This window comes from Quercus robur, chromosome 1 (genome assembly GCF_932294415.1).
Source record: "Quercus robur chromosome 1, dhQueRobu3.1, whole genome shotgun sequence".
NCBI lineage: Eukaryota > Viridiplantae > Streptophyta > Magnoliopsida > Fagales > Fagaceae > Quercus > Quercus robur.
Window position 1 is genome coordinate 39,167,590 of NC_065534.1, and position 22,532 is coordinate 39,190,121.

The window sequence follows — 22,532 nt, forward strand, 5'->3', positions numbered from 1 at the left end:
CTCTTTTTCTTTTTTTCGGTTTCCTTTCTTCTAAATTCTAATCTCACATTTTATTTTTCTCATCTTCTTAAGAAAAAAACCATGTTAATTTTTTTTTTTTTGGAATAAAAAACCACGTTAACTTAGATTTTAAGAATGACTTAGAGTTTTTTTTTTTTTTTTTTTTTTTTTTTTTTTTTTTTAAATCCCTTATTCTTATCCCATCATTCCATGTATTTTTTTTATTTTTATTTTTATTTTTAATGAGATTATCCCATGTAGGTAAAATAATATCCAATTATCCACTGTTCTTTTTCATTTATCTAAGTAGAGACAAAATTGGAACCCAGTAAAATACATGCCTACAAAATTGGACTACTCTCCCACTAACTCACCCATGTATTCAACACAAACCAGTTATATATCAAAAGCCAAGCCACCATTTACTACTATAAAAGATAAAATTCTCTAGTAATTAGAACACACACAAGATAGAAAAAGAAGCAATCTTTATGTAAGGACTGAATTTGGATTGGACCCAATATAAGATTGAGTTTTAGCCCAACGAGCCTAAATAATGAATTTGTAGAGCGTGGGTGAAAGAACTAGTTCTATTCGGTAAAAAAGACAATAACAGTTGTTTATTTAAGAGAATCAAACACAAGTAAGGTAAGAAAATTTGTCATCGGCACAGTCCAAAGGGCTATGTTATAATGTCAAGTTGATGATCAAGGTTACAAGAGTTCAAAGGATTATTACAAAGATTTCTTGGTTTTCCGATCTCCTTTTCTTTAGGCCACCTTTCCATGCTATATACTGTAATTTTGGTATCATCCCCACCACACATGTGTAGGTTAGGTTCTAAGAACTCCTTCTTGTCCCATCCAACACTTCCCAGAACCTTCAACTAGCAGCTATAAGGCTGCTTCACCACTGTTCAGGTTTCACCTTCATATTAATACGGCCAGAGAGTTAGCTAGGATGCATTTAATGTGGAGGTAGCAGCTTTTATAGATATTTGTTGCCTCCCTCTACTCCTCTCTTGTCCAATGTCTGACTTCTAACCATGATGCAACCTTGAAGGATGTTCAGGATGATAGGACATTCCTATTGACCTCGGATCTCCATTTCCAATATGACTTTTCTCCTCGGGCATATTTTGAACTATCATATACAATCCTTATTTCTTCTTCTTCTACCATTCCCATAATAACCATATTTGATCATCTTCGGACTAGTAAATATCCTCGAATTGGGCCATAGGCCCAATTCGTACAGTTTTAATAGTACCTTCTGGCTAACTGGCCCCCACACTTTAAAAGTTGCAGCACGACTTGGCTTGAAAAGTTCCTCTATCGCCAACTATTTTGTTAACAATTTTTTTTTTTTTTTAGAAGAACAAATTTTTTTAATTATGTGTATTTTTTTAAAGGCCCCTTCATATAATTCATCAACTTTATGAGCATCTAAAGAATATTTTATTTTTTCTAACCATTCATTTTAACTAATCTTGCAAATCTTTCATTACCATCAGTTTTGGTTGTTAGGATTGCTAAAATTGAGGAATCGAGTTTGTACATTGATTTGATTACTCCCTTTATCTAATTGAAATTAAATGAAAAGTGTATGTTTTTCAATGTCCAACTTATATTCTATGTCTTTCAATTTTCTTTAAATTTAGGTATCTTTTTACCATCAATATTTATTTATTTATTTATTTATTTTTTGTTGGAGATGAAAGATAGATACCATCAATAGTTTTAATAAAGGTGTATGGGGCACGGTTCCCCCCAGGACTCCTATGTTCGTATGATCCGATGTATTGGTGCCATGTATACGAGGCTTTAATCTTGTTGGGCATTGAGCCTTGGACCTCAGGATCTTGAGTGCACTTGTGTGTTCTATTAGGCTCGCACCCTTAGCCCCAATTAACCTTGATACCCTTCTAAAACTCAAAAACTGCAATGATACCATCATGACATGAGCTGCAAGTGTAATTTCCTGTCGGTCAACTCTAGCTCAACCGAGAAGGACAAATCTCCCGGGAAGGTGGACTCATAGATGCCCGGTATTGCCTTAGGAATTAACACTGCCGGGAATATCTTCTGAAGTAAGGAACCAGTTCTAATGCCACTTTCACCACACCCCACTCCCAGCTAAACACCCACTTAGCAATAATAACATTGGACCTCCTATACCACTAGCCACGAGAGTAATGAGAATATAGAAAAAGGGAAAACGTTAAGCTAGTATAGTTGTAGGATAGAGAGAGTAAAACAGTTTAGAGGGAGAGACATTTAAGCTGGGTCTTTGTGAATAACCCAAAGTAGGAAATCCTAAGCCCACTTCATAAATAAGTTGTGAGCCTAAGTGAGGTTTGGCACATAGGCTTCATCCTTGGCGCGCACAAAAGGTTTATGTGCTGCCTTATTATGTGTTAAGGTTGCAAGAATGGGGAAATTGAAAAATTTATGCCTTGATATAAATACTTTTATGCCTTATTCTATGTATTTTTTTAGTTTTATAGAACTAGCAAATTAATTTTGAAACTAATTAAAGACATTAAACGTTTTCTTATATATTAAATTTTGATTTGATTAAAAATTTGAACCATGATTTAATGTAGTTTTTATTTATATTTTTTATATTTCCAATTATTCTTGAAACTTCAATAGCAATGCATATACCAAAAATTATGACACTAAACAAAAAAAAAAAGTCTCATTGCACGCGCGAAGCGCGTGTGATGAGACTAGTATATATATATATATATATATATATTAGACACCCCATTTCTCACCCATAATTTAATCTTAGAAGATGGAAAATAATTATTTGACATATTCAAAAGCATGATTGTAATTTAGTCACTACTTTATTAATCACATCCCATAAAAATGATCTTAAGGTTTCAATGATGACAACGATACATTCAACTCAATCAAACGGTCATATTGAAAGATATCACAAGATCAAGTCTTAACAATTAGCATGCATTTGATTGGGTGAAGCTAATCACACAGGATTAATAAAAATTAATTAAAATGAATTTTGGTGATTGGTTGAGTCTATGTCTTAAAATATAACTTGTTGCATAGGATTAAAATAAATGGGCTAATAAGGTTTAAAAATTGTTAAATAATATAGAATCACGTAAATAGCATTATCCTTAAAGGTTGATTCATACCACATGGAATAGAACTCGATGCAAATGATTCTCTTAATTAAACAACCCCCCAGAATTAGACTATAGCAATTTTGTCAAGTTTGGACGCACACATAATCAAGAAGAACAAAGAAGAACCTTATTTCTTTTTCCTTAAACCAAAATAGAAGTTGAAATTTCAGTGGGAGAAAAGAAAAGAACAAAGGAGTTGAGACGCAAAATAAAAGGACTGGTGGGCTATCTAATGGACTAGACCTCCAATGGTCATTGTGCATATCCAACATGCAGCTCATTAAATACCTAATGGGCAGATCCAAGATTGTGCTAGAAAGAAAGAAAGGGAAAAATATAAAGCCTAAGTCCAACACCTAGCTCATTATTTTAAGTTATCACTTAAGTAGAACAATGGCTTATAAACACATAAGATGGTTCATCTCTAACTAATTTGGGACAAACAACATAAGGCAAAGTGTTTTCGACACACGCACCGACACCAACAAGCTACACTAGTCACCTCCTCCTAACCATTTTTTTATGTTACCAAAAAAAAAAATTAGAATCAATGTAGAAAATGGATGATAAAATAGTGCGTGCTGAGAGACTTTTCTTTTTTTGGTTTAATGTCAAAACTTTCCATTTATCCAAATTCGACATTTATATGTTTGTCCCATGGTATTTATGCATTTCCTAATCACTAATATAACTAAGAGTGTGATGATTCCTAGCACCGCACACATACACACAAACTAATGATTTCAATACTGTTTCGTTTTTCATTTTTTTGGTGCTAGGTATCGTTACATCCCTAGCTATATTGGTGACTGGAAAAATATACAAATATCATTGGATAAATGCATAAGCTTCAAATTGGGATGACGGGAAAGTTTTAACGTTAAACCAAAAAAAAAAAACCTCTAAGCATGTACATAGTGCGTGCAAATAGGTTAGTATATAAATTAATTTCTTCATGTGCATTTTTGCCAAAAGTTTACTTCAATTTTATTCTAAAACTAAATAATATATATAAATTAATGTCATACATGTGCAAGGAGAATTTTGTCATATAGGCCTCATCATACGCAATATGCGTGTGCTTAAAAGCTTTTCAATGCTTTCGTTTGGTAAATCCTAAATTAGCACCGGTCTTAGGTCTATCAAGGTCACTTTATAGTTCTTTCAGTTGAAACATATATATATATATATATATATATATATATATATTCAAACAACAATGTGAAAGGATGTTATTGTCTTTATAGAGAGTTTTTGGTCCAAACAAAGTACTAGAAAAATTTTGATAGAAAAGTTTAATGGATTGATGAAAAGTGGAACATGGGGAAGTAGAGGAAGTTTGAATAAGAGAGAATTCTTTTTGTTTTTATTTTTATTTTTATAAGTAATAAGAAAGAATCATAAGCATTTTTAAAGTTTTATTTAAATGGGGAAAAAAAGAGAAGAAGGTAAGATAAGAATAAGAAGTTAAAAGCAATTAAAGCTTGAATTGAAGTTGAAAAAAAAAAAAAAAAAAAAAAAAACAAGAAAAAGAAAAAGAAGAAAAACAAGAAATTTGAATTCAAATGGAAGAACACGTGTTTCAGTGGTGGGAAGTTTGTGTTTACAAGGTAAGGTAAATATTAGGAAAATGAGGCCAATTTTGTATTTTAATTTTACACAGAATTTTTAAATGACTTTTATATCCTCACTTATTTATTTTTTTTGAAATAATGTTAGCTAACTATTAAGAATGCTTTAGAGAATTCAAACATGTAACTCATTTTTTCAATTCTATTACTATATACTTTTTTTTTTTTTTGAGAATACTAAGGGTTTTTTTTTTGTTTTTTTTTTATTTTTTATATGAGAAACCTAAGGGTCTGTTTGGATGGAGGAGTGGAAAAGTGGGAGGATGGAAAATTAATGAGAGGGTGGAAAAGTGAGAGGATATAAAAGATTGGTTTTTCCTCATGTGTGTTTGGTTGGAGGGGTGGAAAAATGAGAGGGTGGAAAACTCTTTTGTTTGGTTAGAAAGAAAAAGGAGAGGATAGAAAATGTAGTTTATATAAATTGACTATTATACCCTTGTTACATAATAGGTAAGAAATAGATTTATTTGTACTCATTAAATAATATAAAATTTACCATCAATTATATTTTTAATGAGAAGTGTTATGTCCACAACATTTTTCGCAATACTTTCACAACAAAATTTATGTAGAAAGTTGTTACTAGTTTTAATTTGAACACACTACTAAAATTATTTTTTTACTCACCAATATTAACTAATAACAATTTATTACTTAAAATTTATTGTAAAAATATTGTAGTAACATTTCTCAAATAGGATTTTTTTTTTTCAACGCTATCTCCTCCACACACGTTCCTATCTCTATCCCCACCCCCTTCTTTTTCTTTTTCTCCCTCATTCAAGTCTCAAGAAAGTTCCAGCACTCTCATTCTCTCTTTGTTTTTTTTTTTTTTTTTTACTTGATTCCAGAAGAGTTGTCCCCAACGCAGTCCAGATGGGTCATCTTCGTCCCAAAGCAATTGGCCCAGCCAGAGCCGTCGCTCATTTTCATCCCCCAACACAGTCCAGATGGGTCAGATGACTTTTATCTTCTGTCTTTTGTCTTTTTTTATTTTATTATTATTATTTTATTATTTTTACTTTTATTGTTATGATTTAATTAATTTTAAAATTGTTATTTTGAGTTTGTAATCTGATAATCTAATTATGCTTGATTATGCTTGAGTTTAGAGATGTTTGAGAGAAAGATTGTTGTGTTTGTAGCTATGAGGGAATTTCTGTAAAAGTGTTGTAAGAGCACTTTTCTCTCAACAATTTTCCTCCCGATTTGGGAGGATGAAAATTGTGGGCCCAAAAGAGAAAATTTTCTCTGGGGTTTTCCATTCTCAGCATTTTCCTTCTTTTGCCATAACAGTAGAAAACATTGTTTTCCACCCTATTTTCCTTCATCTGTTTTCCATCCTCCCTATTTTCACCCCAACCAAACACAGTGTAAGGGTGTATTTGTTATTTTGTTTGGAGGTGAAATAGGATAAATGGAAAAATTTGGAGAGAATAGGAGATAAAACTTTTTTGGAGTGTGTTTTGGGAAGAAATGAAAACAAATAGTAGGGCCAGATATTTTTTTCCTGAGCTCACAAAAATGTTTTCTCTCCAAAATAGAGAGAAAACTGAGTAAGAATGAATTTTTTCTTAATTAACAAAAATGCCCATGTGTATGTGCACATGGGCTTCTTCAAGTTGTCTTTATTTTTTTCTTCTTCTCAGTAACGTTGCCTTTGGCTTTTTTTTTTTTCCTTTTTTTCTTTTTTTTCAAGCCTGTCTTTTTTCTTCTTCTGGGCAGCAACATTGTCTTTTTTATTTTTTTACATTTTAGGCCTGGGCGTGCCTCTTTTTTTTTTTTTTTTTCTTTGGCAGCCTTTTCTTTTCTTTTTTTCGTTTTTTTTTTTCTTTTGATTTTTTAGGGCCCGAGCATGATAGGTGTTTTTTTTTTTAACTAGACCTTTTTTCTTTTTTTTTTTGGGGATATGATTTTTTTTTTTTATAATAAATTTGAGTGATTGTTCTTTTTTGTGGTTATTTGTCACTTTTTTATTTTAATTGGGCACATTTTTTTAACAATGGTATATGAATAAATTTATTCAAACCTATTTTTTCCATCCCTCCATTTTTTCATTCCCAACAAAACAAATAGGAGAAAAAATAAAATCTTTTCTATTAGAGAAATTATATGTCTACAACATTTTTACAACAAATTCTAGGTGGCAGGTTATTACTGGTTGTTATTGTTGGGGCAAAAAAGTAATCTTAATGTTAGTTTCAAATTTGAACCAATAACAACTAACTACCTGTGATTTGTTGTAAAAATATTGTAGACGTAACATCTCTTTTTTTATTATCTTACTTTTTCATTCTCCCACTATTTTCTATTCTCCTCTTTTTTCACTAGAAATTAAATATTTTAACATAGTAGTAGAGGAGTAGAGGAGAAAAAGTTATAGAAATAATATATAAGTATAAAGTATTATTTAATGTCAATACGTCACAGACTCATACATGTTCAACGAGAATTTCGTCATATACCTTTCTAAAAATGAATTTTGTCATATAGGCTGCTGTAAATATAAATGAAGTTAATACCAGCATCATGTCAACTCCTTGACTTCTTCTTCTTCAATCTCAAGTGAAAGATTAAACCAGATTCATCAAAAATACATCCATTCAGTATGGATCCCACCGGTGCTGAACCAACCTCCGTACACCACGTGGTGGCGATGCCTTTCCCATTACAAGGCCACATCAACGCCATGATGAGCTTGTGCAAGTTATTATCTTCAAGAAAACACAACCTTCTCATCACCTTCGTTGTCACTGAAGAGTGGCTACACTGCATCGGCTCCGAGCCCAAACCAGATAAGATCCGCTTCGCCTCTATCCCTACAGTCATCGAGCGTGCAAAAGCCGTTGACTTTTGTGGCTTCTACGAAGTGATCAAGACCAAGATGGAAGCTCCCTTTGAGCAGCTCCTCGATCAGCTTCAGCCGCCGGTGGATAGAATCATAGCTGACTTTGAGCTGCAGTGGCCATTCGGCTTCAGAACTCTAAGGAATATTCCACTGGCCTCGCTTTGGACCATGTCTGCATCTTTTTTCTCAGCGCTTCATCATTATCATGTTTTCACACAAGCTCAACCTGAACATTTGCCGCTTCACTTTATAGGTTAGCACACTGCTACTACTAGTAATAAATTTGTTTTCCTTCAATTATTGACTACATATTATTGAACTTGTTTTGGGAGAAAAGCCATATCATGGCTTCAAAAATAAATAAATACTTATAATTATATATATATATATATATACACACGTGTGTGTGTGGGAGTTCCAAGTTACATTTAACTTTGCAAAATTGCACATTTTTTAGGCATTAATTTTTATTACATCCAATGGTTAAAAACACACTAGTAACCATGTTATGATCAGTTTTCTTGAAATAAGTAACAGCATTAAATGGGTCTTTCCACTTTTATTACTCCAAAGATTTCATCGCTTTTTTATTTTTTAGCATCCGGCAATATAAATATATAATAGATCGTAAATAGTGAAAAAAGGAAAAATATAAATTCATATAAAAGTAATAATTCACTGCATATAGTTGATAACTTCAACAATTTATGATAGAGGTTGCGGCAACTACTGTAATTGATGGAATATTTGACCTACTTTATAGTGATAAACAATGATTGCATCAAAGATCCAATTTTGATCCTTAAGAATATTCATTTAGTACTCATGTATAATAATGATATCGTATGGATAACTTATGACTACTTCAAAAAGAATGTAATGTGAACTCTATTAAATTATAAATTACGAAAAAATATATCGTATCAGAAGTTCCTTTATTTATTATACAATTTCATTTGACAATATATCTAATATCTCTACTTTTGTTTTTCAATATAACACATTAAATTAATATATTTACGCAATAAAATATATATTCCAAAACCATTTCTCTCACTCGTTAATTTCTCTCTCTCTCTCTCCACCGTCAACAAACCCAAAGCCCAACACAACCACCGTCCAAACCCAACCACCCCACCATTGCTGACAACACAACCTACCACCACCATTATCAACAACACAACCCACCACCATCATCAACAACACATCATGCCACCACCATCATCAACAACACCACTGTTGCACCACCATCATCAACTACATAACCATGCACCACCCAAACCCAAAACTTTTAAATCACTTTCGCAGCATCACCTCAGCCAAACCCACAACCCCACCACTGCTACACCACCCATAACACCACCAGCAACCCACATCAACAGAAATCGGCCACCCACATCAATATAAATCAGATCAAACCCATAAACTCGTATCAATAGAAATAAGATCAAACCAAACACATAAACACAAATCAAACCATAAATCCATAAAACCAACACAAACCCACCAAATCTAAATATGAAAATGGAGCTATCCATGGCCACACGAGTGATTGGTTGGAGGAGAGAGCAACAAGTCCAACCATGGTAGCTTATTGATGGTGGGTCTAGCCATGGTGGCTTTGAAGAGAAGAGAGACAGTTTAGGGGTTGGAGAAGACAAGCAAGCCACCACCGTGAGTGGTGGTGGCGACAGAGAAAGCAATGAGTCCGGCCTGGCTTGGTGATGGTGGGTCCGGCCATGGTGGCTTTGAAGAGAGGAGAGAGAGTTTAGGGGTTGGAGAGAACAAGTAAGCCACCATCGTGAGTGGTGGTGGCGACAGAGATAGAGCAACGAGTTCGGCTTGGCTTGGTGATGGTGGTCCAGCCATGGTGGCTTTGAAGGAAGAGAGAGAGATGAGAGATTGAAGAGAGAGAAAAATGCATATATTTTAGGAAATTAAATATATTATTTAGGTTTAAAACATTGCTACAGTACCATCATAAATTTAGGATGGTACTGTAGCAAATTCGTAAATTTTTTTAGAATTGCAAGTCTGGGTAATGCATCTTTTATGGGGTTTGATGCTAGATTTTAACATATCTGGAGTTTTACAACTCCAGTCTCCAGATACTGATGCTCAACTGTAGAACAGATCTACACAGCCTGATTGAATTATTGCTAATGTTAGAAGGACATTAGATCTTGTCTATCTTTTTCTTCTTCTCCTTTTGTGTTATTTTTTCTGGAGTGTCAAATTTGTTCCCAGACACATAATTTGATAGCCTCATGGTCTGCTACATGTAACAAATATCGATGGTAATAGTACGAGGAAAAAATAAAATAAAATAAAATAAGCAAAACAAAATAAACTCTATGTCTATACATATCAACCACAATTTTAATTCATCTGTGTTGTGTGCTATAGAATTCTCTCACAATTTAATTTAGTAACAAATGCCCCAATAATTGAAGGTGGGTTGAATGCGGTTCTATATATGCATGTTAAAGTAAGAAAATATATGCATGTAAGAGTATATATATATAAAAAACAATGTGAAAATAGAAGTACTAAAAATTTGTATCCTTGGAATTTCATTTGTTGGTAAAATAAAGCCATGAATGTATAACTATCATGAATCACGGTTCCCTACTGGACTAATAGTATATAAGCTTGTTGGAACCCTCTATTGAGTTGTCAAATTGTTTTCACCAACACTTCAAACATTGGTAAATTTGAATATAGTAAATATATATATATATATATATATATATATATATATTCATGGGAGCAACTCTCAATCTAATTTCATGCTTTCCTAACTAACCACTCTTTGTTTTTTCACTAAGCTAACCTATATATGAAATGCAAACAATTGAATTGCGATTGGTGCATATTTGCTTAATTTGGTGTGATAGATCACGGAGACGAGCATGTGGGCGACATACCAGGAATTCCTTCAACACATGTAGAAGACCTACGAACTGTGTTTCATGAAAATGACCCACGGGGAATGGAAATGGTCCTGGAATGCATTTCAAAGGGGTCCAAAGCACAATATCTTCTAATTAATTCTGTTTATGAGCTTGAACCTCATGCCTTCGACTCTTTGAAAGCAATATTCCCTTTCCCTGTGTACCCTATTGGCCCTGCCATACGTTACTTGGAATTTGAAGTTGAACATAGTTCCTCTACAACTACAACTGGTGACAACAGACCTGACTATTTAAAATGGTTGGATCTTCAGTCTGCAGGCTCTGTCTTGTATATTTCATTGGGAAGTTTTTTTGTGGTCTCGAACACCCAAATGGATGAGTTTGCAACTGCACTTCGTATTAGTGGTGTTCGGTTCTTGTGGGTGGCTCGTGGAGAAGCTTCTTGGCTAAAAGAAAGTTGTGGTGATAAAGGCTTGGTATTGCCTTGGTGTGACCAATTGAAAGTCTTGTGCCATCCTTCTCTAGGGGGGTTTTGGTCCCATTGTGGTTGGAATTCCACTCAAGAAGCTGTTTATGCAGGCATTCCTATGCTTACTTTCCCCTTATTTTTGGATCAAGTTCCTAATAGTAGGCAAATTGTGGAAGATTGGAAGATTGGGTGGAGGGTGAAGAGGTCAGAATTGGGAAATGAAATTTTGGTGGCAAAAGAAGATATATTACAACTCGTAAAAAGATTTATGGATCTTGAAAGCTTTGAAGTAAAAAAGGCTAGGAAAAGAGCAGGAGAACTAAAAGACATTTGTCATCAAGCGATTACTGAAGGTGGATCATCTCATTCTTACTTGGATGCATTTGTTAATGACTTTTTACAAGGCAATAACCATTAAGAAGTTTCGTTATTTGTTGTCAGTGACTAGACGAGTTGTGGTCATTGAACAATTGTTCTTAATTTATGTTCATTAATGCCCGTTTGAATATTTGGATTAATTTTTTATGAAAGTTTTTGCTTGTTGAACATGTGGAATATTATTTATTTTTATTGGGTTATTTCTTTGAGTTTTTTTTTTATTTTTTATTTTTTTATTTTTATACCAATTTAATTTTGTTGTGTTTTACTTTTGCTGGATTAGCTTTAAAATTTTCAGCGGCCAATTTTAAATTTTGAATGCAAATTCTAAAATTTCAAGGGGGAGAGTGAATATATATTTTTTATAATTAAAAAAAAAAAAATTCTAGGTTCTAAAGGAAAAATTAAAATGCTAAGGGGGCCATGGCTATCCTGCCCCCGAGCCCTGCCTCTGCTTGTGATGCCCCACTAGCCTCCACTCCTTGGGTATTAGAATTTTGGGCTTTTCTCCCAATTTCATAACACTTATTGAACTTGAGGGGGTGTTTGGACTTATTTTCTCTGTTTTAGCCATTTCACAAGTCATCCCAACATCTATTTATTCTTAAAGGCCGTCTAGAGTTTGCCCACACAATTTCTATAACAGGGCAACGTGCAAAGTTGTGGTGATAAAGGGTTAGTTTTGGCTTGGCATTGACAAAGCAAGCATCATTGCTTTTGTACCTATATCTCTGTAGTAGCCCGTCTTTGCTGGCAGTACGTCCCAAGTTAGCTTCCACAAATAGCTTTAGGCTTTCATGGATTTTAACGTTCCAAAGTTAAGTGAAGTCCTTCTGTCGAAGAGGGTTTTGGTGGTAAATCCCATTTGTTGATCAAGATGATATGCTTTTTTGACAGATAAAGAACAATTTGTACTTACTGCTTAGTATATTTGATCAACCTTGTCTTGGAATAGACCATAGATATAAACTACTTCAGTCACCCACTAGAGCAAAATTTGTTTTTTTGTTTTTTTTTTTTGTTTGGATAAACCACAGAATTTCAAAAGAAAAATCTTCAACAAATTTTACTCCAGTTGTCGTGTAAAATTTGTTGAATATTTTTCTTTTGGTCAAGGTCTTAAATCTTCTAATTCAAGAATTCAGGGTCATCCCATATGTTGATGTTTCATCACTCCCCACATTATAACAAAATTTCCTTTAACCACAAATATTTATACTCCGTTTGTTTTGAAGTAAAATATTTTCAAAAGTAAAATTTTACATGTAAAACATTTTCAAATGTTTGGTATAACAAGTAAAATTTCTCAAGCAAACCACTAAAACCGATTGCTCAGCATCAAAGCCATTAGTGCTGGAGGTTTGATGACCGAACTGTTAATACCAGTAGCTAGAAGTGGCTTCGGTGACCGGAATGCTGGAACTGGCAGTCAGAGTGGTGGCTCCGACAACTGGACTGCCGACAATTACCATTAGAGCGATATCTTCGGTGATCAGATCGCCAACACCAGTCAATAAAACGATGTTTTCGGTTACCGAACCTCCGACATCAGTTGTGATACAGTGTCTCTGACCACCGAACTGCTAACTCTGGTTGCCAGTGGTGTGTCTAACCATTGAAACCACCAACACCGATTACTAATGAGATGTCTCTGTTAGGAACGTAGTGGTTCCTAACGAGATATTATAGGAATTGATAGTAAAACGATGTTTTACTTATGCACCGTTTGTTTTGAAGTAAAATATTTTCAAACATAAAATTTTACATGTAAAACATTTTTAGATGTTTGGTATGACAAGTAAAATTTCTCAAACAAACCACTAAAACTGATGGCTTAGCACCAAAGCTGTTGGTGCCAGAGGTTTGATGATCGGACCGTTGGTATCGGTAGCCAGAAGTGGCTTCAGTGACCAGAATGCTGGAACTGGCGTCAGAGTGGTGGCTTTGACAACTAGACTGCTGACGATTACCATTAGAGTGATATCTTTAGTGATTAGACCGACAACACCATTCAACAAAACGATGATTTTGGTTACCGAACCTCTGACACCAGTTGCGATACAGTGTCTCTGGCCATCGAACCGCTAACTCAGGTCGCCAATGGTGTGTCTAGCCATTGAAACCACCAACACCGATTACTGATGAGATGTCTCTATTAGGAACCTAGTGGTTCCTAACGGGAATTGATAGGAATTGTAGGAGAGTGTATGGGAATGGTGGGAAAATTAACTTAATTCAAGGTAGTCACTTTCCATAGAGAAAGAAAGAGATGCACTAATGCATTAAGCAATTGGTTTATTCTTCAATGATGAAAATGTGATTACAACTTACAAGTAGGTATTTATAGAATCATAAAACTATTCTATTGGCCCACGTGGTCTTATCCTAATGGTCCTATTATTCCTCTTCATGCACATAAATAATTCCAACATGCATTAAATGTGATTCACATACTTGGAATTGTAACTAACTAACCAACTAACTAACTAAATGTAACATTACAACAATTATTATCTATATACCTATAGGATTTCCTAACAGTCTCCTACCACTAGACTATTAGCACTAGTCGCCAAAGTTGAGTCTTTAAACACTAAACCATTGGCACCAATCGCCAGAATGAAGTCTCCGACAACCAAATCACTAGAGTGATGTCTTCGGCCACTAGATCGATAACCTTGCAACTAGATGGGAGAGGGGAAGCCACTGTGTGCTTTTGAAAAATGTTTTACCAAATTTTCAAAGGTAAACATTTTACAACTTTTTATAAATGATTTTACGGGCAAAGAAAAATATTTTACAAGTTTGACTATATTTTACCTGCAAACCAACACTTGAAAATGAGAAAAAAATTTTAAATAATATTTTACTTCAAAACAAACGGAACATTAGACACACGTGCACGTGATGTCATCAACCTAGAAATAGTGCCTTCATAGCATTAATGTTGTGGCAAATTAATTAATTAACTCTATGCGTTTTGTTTGGGATGGGCTGAATTTTTCAGCTTATTTGCAATTTTAGCTTATTTTTACTACCATTCATGTGTTCCACTACATTTTTTGATACTATTCATATGTCTCATTGTACTATTCAGCTTATTTTTTTAAACTTTTTTTCTACACTTTTTAGCAAAAAAGTTTTCAACTTTAGTTAAATAAATTATTCCCAAACGGATCCTATGTCTCTCTCTTCCTGTCATAGTGTCACTCTTCTTCAAAAAAAAAAAAAAAATTGACACCTTCAGTTCCTTTAGTGCCATCAAGCCATGTAGAAAGTCTAGCCAAGATAAACATTTAAATAATAATGAAAGATCTCCAGTAACTATGGTGGAAGATAAAGTTTGAAAATTAAAAGGAAAAACTGAATAAAATCACAAAGGGTGAAAGAAACAAACAGAAAAAAAGCTGTCACTCCATGGAGTAGTCTGCTGGTGATTGAAAAGAACTTAGGTTTTAAGGAAGCTAATGTGTGGGAGTGATTTTTGATTTGCATATATAATAAATAAATAAATAAAGCAACAAAGATGGGTACCGTTGAAAAATACCAAAGCAAATACTAACTTTGAGCCTTTCCTTAACACCAAAAAAAAAAAAAAAAAAAACCTTTGAGCCTTTAACAAATGACACAATGACCGCAATGGGACCTAAAGCACAGTACAAGCTGGAAATTTGGCTTGATACAGGTAGAGAAGTTTCAATTATTTTTATTTTTTAAAGTTTGAATTCTATTCTTTAGTAAAAGTATATAATGCTATAGGGTCCGATTAATGTATGCCCTAAGGGCGTACATTAACAAATCCGTTTTTGGAAAAAATTTATCGGGAATTGAAAAAGTTGTCAAAACTTTTTCAATTCCCGATTAAACTTTTTCCAAAAATGGTATATTATTGTGTGCCTTAAGGGCACACATTAGTAAAATCCAATGCTATATATGTAGGATGGGTGCAAAAACCTACTTTGGATTCCTTGCCCCATTTGGTTTGTAGAATCAATCTAGGGTGTCGAGGTGGTTCTTCAGGCTCTCTCTTTTCTTTCAAATCTTTATTTGATTTGCTTCTAGAGTCATCCTTGTCAGCCTTTATCTAAGTGTTTATTGAATTGCCATCACCTTGCTTCTTAGTGGCAATTGTTTTGGAGTCGGTCTTGGGAACTATTTTCTTTTCAGATCTTTTGACCTCACTAACCAGATTTTCAGCATCTGCTACTTGCCACTCTGTGTTTTTAGTTTCATGCACTGCCTGAATTACCTTTATTTTATCCCCATTAGCGTCTTTCTTAGTTCCAAAAACACTACAACAAAGAAGGCCTATGGTGACAAAATCCAGTGAGGAAAATTTATTTCGTCACCAAATATGAACATTCAGTGACGAAATTTATATTTCGTCACCTAACATGGAAAAAGGAATCAAATTAGTGATGAAATGAAATTTTGTCACCATATGTCTCAAAAAATTCTTGCACCAATATTATTTTTGAGCGCAAAATGTGGCAGGGGAGTATGGCAACGAAATATTTCGTCACAAAAAGGGAGCTCTAGGGTGACGAATATTTTCGTCACTAAATAGGGACAATAGGCGACGAAACACTAAATCCGTCACCAAATATATATATATTAAAAAGATTAGTATCATTGGTGATGAAAAGCTAAATTCATCACCAATAAGTCCAAATAAACCAAGCACTAGACTAAAATGTTGAGCGCAAAAAAGAAATTTATGGTGACGAAAAATGACATTAGTTGACGAAACATTTTCGTCACTGTAGAGTTTGACGAAATTTCAATACTCCCAACCTCTAACTTTACCAAATATCACTCTCTCTGATTTTATCAAAAAAATATAAGTCTCTCTTTCTTCTCTCACCTCACCCCTCATGACCCTCACAGCCACTCATGCAGCCACCATCGTAGGAAGTCATCACCTTGCTGGTTTGTCATCATCTCCAATTGGTAATCTCTCTCTCTCTCTCTCAAACACAAACCCTAGGTCCTTAGTCCTCAAATAGTGATGAGGTTTTTGTTTATTGCAGAAATTTATTATCATTAATAATCTCAATCTCATAATTGATTTAATTTAATTTTTTTTAAGTATGACAATGTGAAGAAGGTAATAGTTTGTAGATTATGTAAGACATGGCTATGTTTCCTTTAAATTTGGTGTGGTAATTGGGGATTATAAATACAAAAACATTGTTCAATTTAATGGTCTCACAATTTTGGTTCAACTTGTATTAGATTTACAATTGAACTAGTAATATCATTTGTAGAATACCTTCCTATGCTTTTTTCTTTTTCTTTTTTAATGAATAAAACTTACATAACATGTGAATGAAGACTAGAGGTACAGCTTTAACATAATTATTGAGTTATTTTGCTTTCAAAAAAAATACTTTTAATTTTTCAATAAATGTATGTGATTCTAATGGAAGGTTGTATGTTTGGTTTTGGCCTTTTATGTTTTATTTTTGTTCTTTGTTTTTTGCTCTTCCATTTTCAATTTTTCTTTGTTTTGTGTCTTTAGTTGATTAATATTTAATTAAACTATCCAAAATGGTTTGTTTTTGTTCCAATAACACTTTGAATGTTTCTCATCAATTTCTTTCTTTTTCTTTTTTTTTCTTTTTTTTTTTTTTTAATAATTATTGATTGTGGTGTACTAGGAGGAAAGTAGTGCACAAGAGCACTAAAAGAAGGGCAAGTGGACTAAGAGGTGAGTTAGTACATTTGACTTGAGTATAGTTTGTACTTTAATTAACCCCAACCAGAGACTTTTTTTTAGCTATCCTCTTTAATTTTTTTTTTCTTCATAGTTGTATCTACACTGGTTTCTTCCACAACTGCAGCACTGCTTGGATCTGAATTATCCTTTGGTTTATCTTCAGCACCTTCATTCTAAACAGTTTTTCTTGTTGGAACCTTTTTTACCACCTTTTTTTCTTACAAATTCCATAGTGGAGCAACTGATTTATCCTGTTGATCAAGTATCTCTAAGTTTGCATTCTTCTATCCATTATCTTTCTCATCCAATCACCATTTTCTTCAGCTGTAGTAATCCCTTTCATGCGATTTCCATTTTTCTCCTTTTTGTTAGAATCTTCTGCTTGTCCAAAGGATGTGAACTCTTTCTTTTTCTCTAATTTGTCTTGTCTTTTGACATCTTTTGAGAAATCCTTTTCCATATCTAAATGTACTGATGACTAACATAAGAAGAAAAGATATATCAAATAAAATGAGACCATGCACAACAAGAGTTAGCTTTCAGCCCATCTTTCTTCTCACTAGACCTCTGACAACAACACAGCATTATATTAGCAAGAAGAAAGCAACAAATCCAAAAGACCTAGGCAAGAATAGACATGATTGCCCAACGTTGAGCTAAATAGAAAGTTGGCGCTCTCTCTCTGCAACAGCCTTCTTATGAGCAAGCCATTGGTCTCTCCATGCATCCAAAGAAGGGAGACATTCAAACAAATCTGGAATAAACAGTCTAGTGACCTCCTTATGGCTTAAAAGTCCATCCTTGCCAAGTTTGTCATAGTGTACCAGCAAGTAGCAACAAAACCACGATGCACAAGAATATGAAAAACAACCAATTTATGGGCTTAATTACAACTTCCTCATACGATAATAATGATTAGAACAACTTAACAAGTCAAGCATAGTTGTCATATCGTGAATCGATTTTTGATTTTTCTGTATTGTGTATCATATCAAATCATGTATAATAAGATACACAAACACCTAATAAAATTATAAAATAATTATGCATATATGTAGGGCCACGTTTTTTCAGGCCAGGTCCAAGATGCATGGAACCTTAGACCAGTGAGCCCAATACAATGAATTTGTAGAGAGTGGGCCAAAGAGCTGGGCTTTGGTGTGTGAATGACGACCATCAAGGTATTCCCCATGGGCCAAGTTTAACAGAAAGAATTAGCCCTCGGCAGAATCCGAGGAGTTTTCCTGGTGCTTCTCGTGTGTTGGGGGTTCCCCTCCCCCCCTTTTGTTTCTCTTTACTCCCCTTTTTATAGTCGTTTTTCTCCTCTTGACTGGGGTCCCTAGGGTGGGTAGGTACTTGTCCCACCAGCCCCTACCTCCAGTTGTTGGGAGTGGTTGTAAGGACAGAGAAATATGGCTGTGTCAAGCACAAGGCACTGAATGCAATAAAGGCAACCTTCCCTTAGACGCTTCCATTCTATCCGTTGTCTTTCTCTACTTTCGTGCTCTCCCTGCCCTGTAGAACGATCTGAAGTCTCGCCACCGGTGGTCTGTTACCTCTTTTACCCTTGGATATATCCATCCGAGGAGGATTTTTCCATGGCCGAGGAGGGATTTTTCCATGGGCTGGGCCCCTGGCCTAGTATAGATATTGAAATGGGCCTATTAGTCTTTTATCCCCCACAATAGCCCCTCAAAATCCTGCTGTTCGACTCCTCGGACGGACAAGAGGGTTTTGGTGACATTGGGCCTCTGTCACGATTTCCCAAGCCTTGCCTTCCATTAATGCCAGAGTCTCTTCGTTTGCTTAAGACGCATTCCTGGCTATGAGACATTCTTCTAATCTATCCCAGCCAGATCCCTGTCGTTTCGGTACACGAGGCGCGCTTTAATTAGGGCTCTTTCACGAGGTGACATAAATCCAATGGCTGAAGGCTACTTTGGAATTTGAACGAGATTAATCTCATTCGTAATTCCTTCCTGGGGTTTCGGAGCGAATTGATTGCCTCCAGATTCGTCCTCTATATAAGACATGCAGTGGGAGATAGTCCATTTTTATTTGCAGAGCCTTGAGTTTTTAGATTTCTATCTCCTCAAACGTTCCCAAAGTCCCTACTACGAGAGTGACTGAGATTTTGGGAGTGAAATGATCATGGTTAGGATGAGGGTGAAGGAATAAAACCCTCTTCAGAAGTCTTGGGTATCTCCAAGATTCAGAATGGCCCGGTCAGGACAAGGGAGACAAAGGCTCAAGGCCTTCCTTCTCCTCGACAGGGCAAGAAAGGAGCCTCTTCTTCCTTCAACCAAAATCCGAAGTAGGTGGATGTCGCATTAGATTTTTGGTGCGACAGCACTGAGATTTCCCATCGTCGGTACCATCCGTTCCCGCTCGATTGTTGCTAATATTATACTTGCTCAATTGCTGTCAAAGCTGGTACAGGGATTTGGCATCCCGCTTCTGCCTCTCTTTCATCACCGACGCCACCCTAGTGCCTCCGCTTCTTCTTCTCTTCCATCACTGGCGCCGCCCAGATGCCTCTGCTTCTTCTTCTCTTCTATCACTGCTACCACCCAGACTTGCCTAGTCGTTATTAGAGCAGAATTGAAGGATCTATCGTCCCCGTGTATTTTTTATGTTATAATTTTTATTTTCAGTTAGCTTCTGATTTCAGGCTTGTCTAAGCCCCTTTATGTATATTGTACCATCTCTTTATCTAATAAAAGATGATTTTATCGCATTTTACGTATCCTTTCTCCTTTGCAATAATTATCTTCTGAAATAATTATCATGTGAATGGATGTACTGGTGTCTTTTCTTTTGAACTATATTTAGAACCGATGACCTCGTCGGTAGAGTTATTTATCAAAATTGACGAGCACAACAGTGCCGATTTTAAATAAGTTAACCATACAGGACTAACCGGGATAATAGCCACACGTTCCGTATTGCAAACAGAGTAACCGCCTAAGGATGTGCAATCTGAAATAAACTGTCCGAAGGGGTCGCTGGGCATTAGGGTCCTTTCCCTAGTTTCCGACGATGTTCATAGCTTTAACTTGTTTTAGGTATATAGTCCGAGGACCATGCAATACCCTGGTTCCGTCCAGCACTTAGGCTTTGTTTTCAATGTGCCTAGTTTTCCCATAGGCTTGAGTCCGAGGATCATGCAAGACCTTGGTTCTATCTGGCACTTGGGCTTTGCTTTCAGTGTGTCTAGTTTCCCCATAGGCTTGAGTCCAAGGACCATGCAAGGCCTTGGTTCTATCCGGCACTTGGGCTTTGTTTTCAGTGTGTCTAGTTTCCCCATAGGCTTGAGTCCGAGGACCATGTAAGGCCTTGGTTCTGTCTAGCACTTGGGCTTTGTTTTCAGTGTGTCTAGTTTCCCCATAAGCTTAAGTCTGAGGACCATGCAAGGCCTTGGTTCTGTCTAGCACTTGGGCTTTGCTTTCAGTGTGTCTAGTTTCCCCATAGGCTTGAGTCCGAGGACCATGCAAGGCCTTAGTTCTGTCCAGCACTTGGGCTTTGTTTTCAGTGTAGTTTCCCCATAGGCTTGAGTTTGAGGACCATGCAAGACCTTGGTTCTGTCTAGCACTTGGGCTTTGCTTTCAGTGTGTCTAGTTTCCCCATAGGCTTGAGTCCGAGGACCATGCAAGGCCTTAGTTCTGTCCAGCACTTGGGCTTTGTTTTCAGTGTAGTTTCCCCATAGGCTTAAGTCCAAGGACCATGCAAGGCCTTGGTTCTGTCTAGCACTTAGGCTTTGTTTTCAGTGTGTCTAGTTTCCCCACAGGCTTCAGTCCAAGGACCATGCAAGACCTTGGTTCTGTCTAGCACTTGGGCTTTGTTTCAGTGTGTCTAGTTTCCCCATAGGCTTGAGTCCGAGGACCATGCAAGGCCTTGGTTCTGTCCAGCACTTGGGCTTTGTTTTCAGTGTCTAGTTTCCATATAGGCTTGAGTCCGAGGACCATACAAGGCCTTGGTTCTGTCTAGCACTTGGGCTTTGTTTTCAGTGTATCTAGTTTCCCTATAGGCTTGAGTCCGAGGACCATGCAAGGCCTTGGTTCTGTCTAGCACTTGGGCTTTGTTTCAGTTTGTCTAGTTTCCACATAGGCTTGAGTCCGAGGACCATGCAAGGCCTTGGTTCTATCTAGTACTTGGGCTTTGTTTTCAGTGTCTAATTTCCCTATAGGCTTGAGTCCGAGGACCATACAAGGCCTTGGTTCTGTCTAGCACTTGGGCTTTGTTTTCAGTATGTCTAGTTTCCCTATAGGCTTGAGTCCAAGGACCATGCAAGGCCTTGGTTCTATCTAGCACTTAGGCTTAGGCTATCAACTTCTCTCTCCGTAGGGGATTCAACGGGCTGAACTATTAGGCCCGCGAGAGTTAGCCCCTTGTCAGGTGCCCGGGGCAAATGTCTGACGTCAGAAGCCCCTAGGACCACGTTTCACTTAACAACCCTTTCCGCGTAATCAACGCTTCGAAGTATGGGCCTGAGTGGAGGCTGAGTGACGACAACGACGATGTGTTTTAGGAGATAAGGGGGAGGCTTTCGTGTTTTGGGAGACCATGCAAGGCCTTGGTTCTGTCCAGCACTTGGGCTTTGTTTTCAGTGTAGTTTCCTTATAGGCTTGAGTCTGAGGACCATGCAAGGCCTTGGTTCTATCTAGCACTTGGGCTTTGTTTTCAGTGTCTAATTTCCCCATAGGCTTGAGTCCGAGGACCATGCAAGGCCTTAGTTCTGTCTAGCACTTAGGCTTTGTTTTCAGTGTCTAGTTTCCCTATAGGCTTGAGTTCGAGGACCATGCAAGGCCTTGGTTCTGTCTAGCACTTAGGCTTAGGCTATCAACTTCTCTCTCCGTAGGGGATTCAACGGGCTGGACTACTAGGCCCGCAAGAGTTAGCCCCTTGTTAGGTGCCTGGGGCAAATGTCTGACGTCAGAAGCCCCTAGGACCACGTTTCACTTAACAACCCTTTCCGCGTAATCAACACTTTGAAGTATGGGCCTGAGTGGAGGCTGAGTGACGACAACGACGATGTGTTTTGGGAGATAAGGGGGAGGCTTTCGTGTAGCTTGTACCATCGCCACAACGGTCTTTCTGATGGACTCCTGGTGGCAGGAGCTTGACCCCGCCGTGATTGGTCATTGCACTTGCTAACGCTCCAGCTCTTCCCATAGACGGCGCCAATTGTAGGGCCACGTTTTTTCAGGCCAGGTCCAAGATGCATGAAACCTTAGACCAGTGAGCCCAATACAATGAATTTGTAGAGAGTGGGCCAAAGAGCTGGGCTTTGGTATATGAATGACGACCATCAAGGTATTCCCCATGGGCCAAGTTTAACAGAGAGAATTAGCCCTTGGCAGAATCCGAGGAGTTTTCCTGGTGCTTCTCGTGTGTTGGGGGTTCCCCCCCCCCCCC

General features: G+C 36.5%; 1 protein-coding gene across 2 annotated transcripts; it reads left to right on the forward strand.

Moving 5' to 3' along the window:
* The first annotated feature begins 5,608 nt into the window (after positions 1 to 5,608).
* LOC126689466 (UDP-glycosyltransferase 87A2-like) lies at positions 5,609 to 11,613 on the forward strand. 2 transcript variants are annotated; one of them, XM_050384676.1, is made up of 3 exons: positions 5,609 to 5,742; positions 7,282 to 7,889; positions 10,534 to 11,613. In XM_050384676.1, exons 2-3 carry the CDS (start codon positions 7,397 to 7,399, stop codon positions 11,436 to 11,438), a joined length of 1,398 nt encoding a protein of 465 aa, XP_050240633.1. In that variant the 5' UTR covers positions 5,609 to 5,742; positions 7,282 to 7,396; the 3' UTR covers positions 11,439 to 11,613. The 2 variants fall into 2 exon arrangements, with proteins under 2 accessions (XP_050240633.1, XP_050240639.1); XM_050384682.1 differs by lacking the exon at positions 5,609 to 5,742 and having other exon boundaries at positions 7,217 to 7,889.
* The last annotated feature ends 10,919 nt before the right edge of the window (positions 11,614 to 22,532 follow it).

What these genes read in the sequence shown, in the direction of transcription:
- LOC126689466 (XM_050384676.1), top strand. Translation starts at nt 7,397, where the DNA reads ATGGATCCCACCGGTGCTGAACCAACCTCCGTACACCACGTGGTGGCG. An exon ending in TTTGCCGCTTCACTTTATAG is followed by an intron (nt 7,890 to 10,533) that starts GTTAGCACACTG and finishes TTGGTGTGATAG; the next exon opens with ATCACGGAGACGAGCATGTG.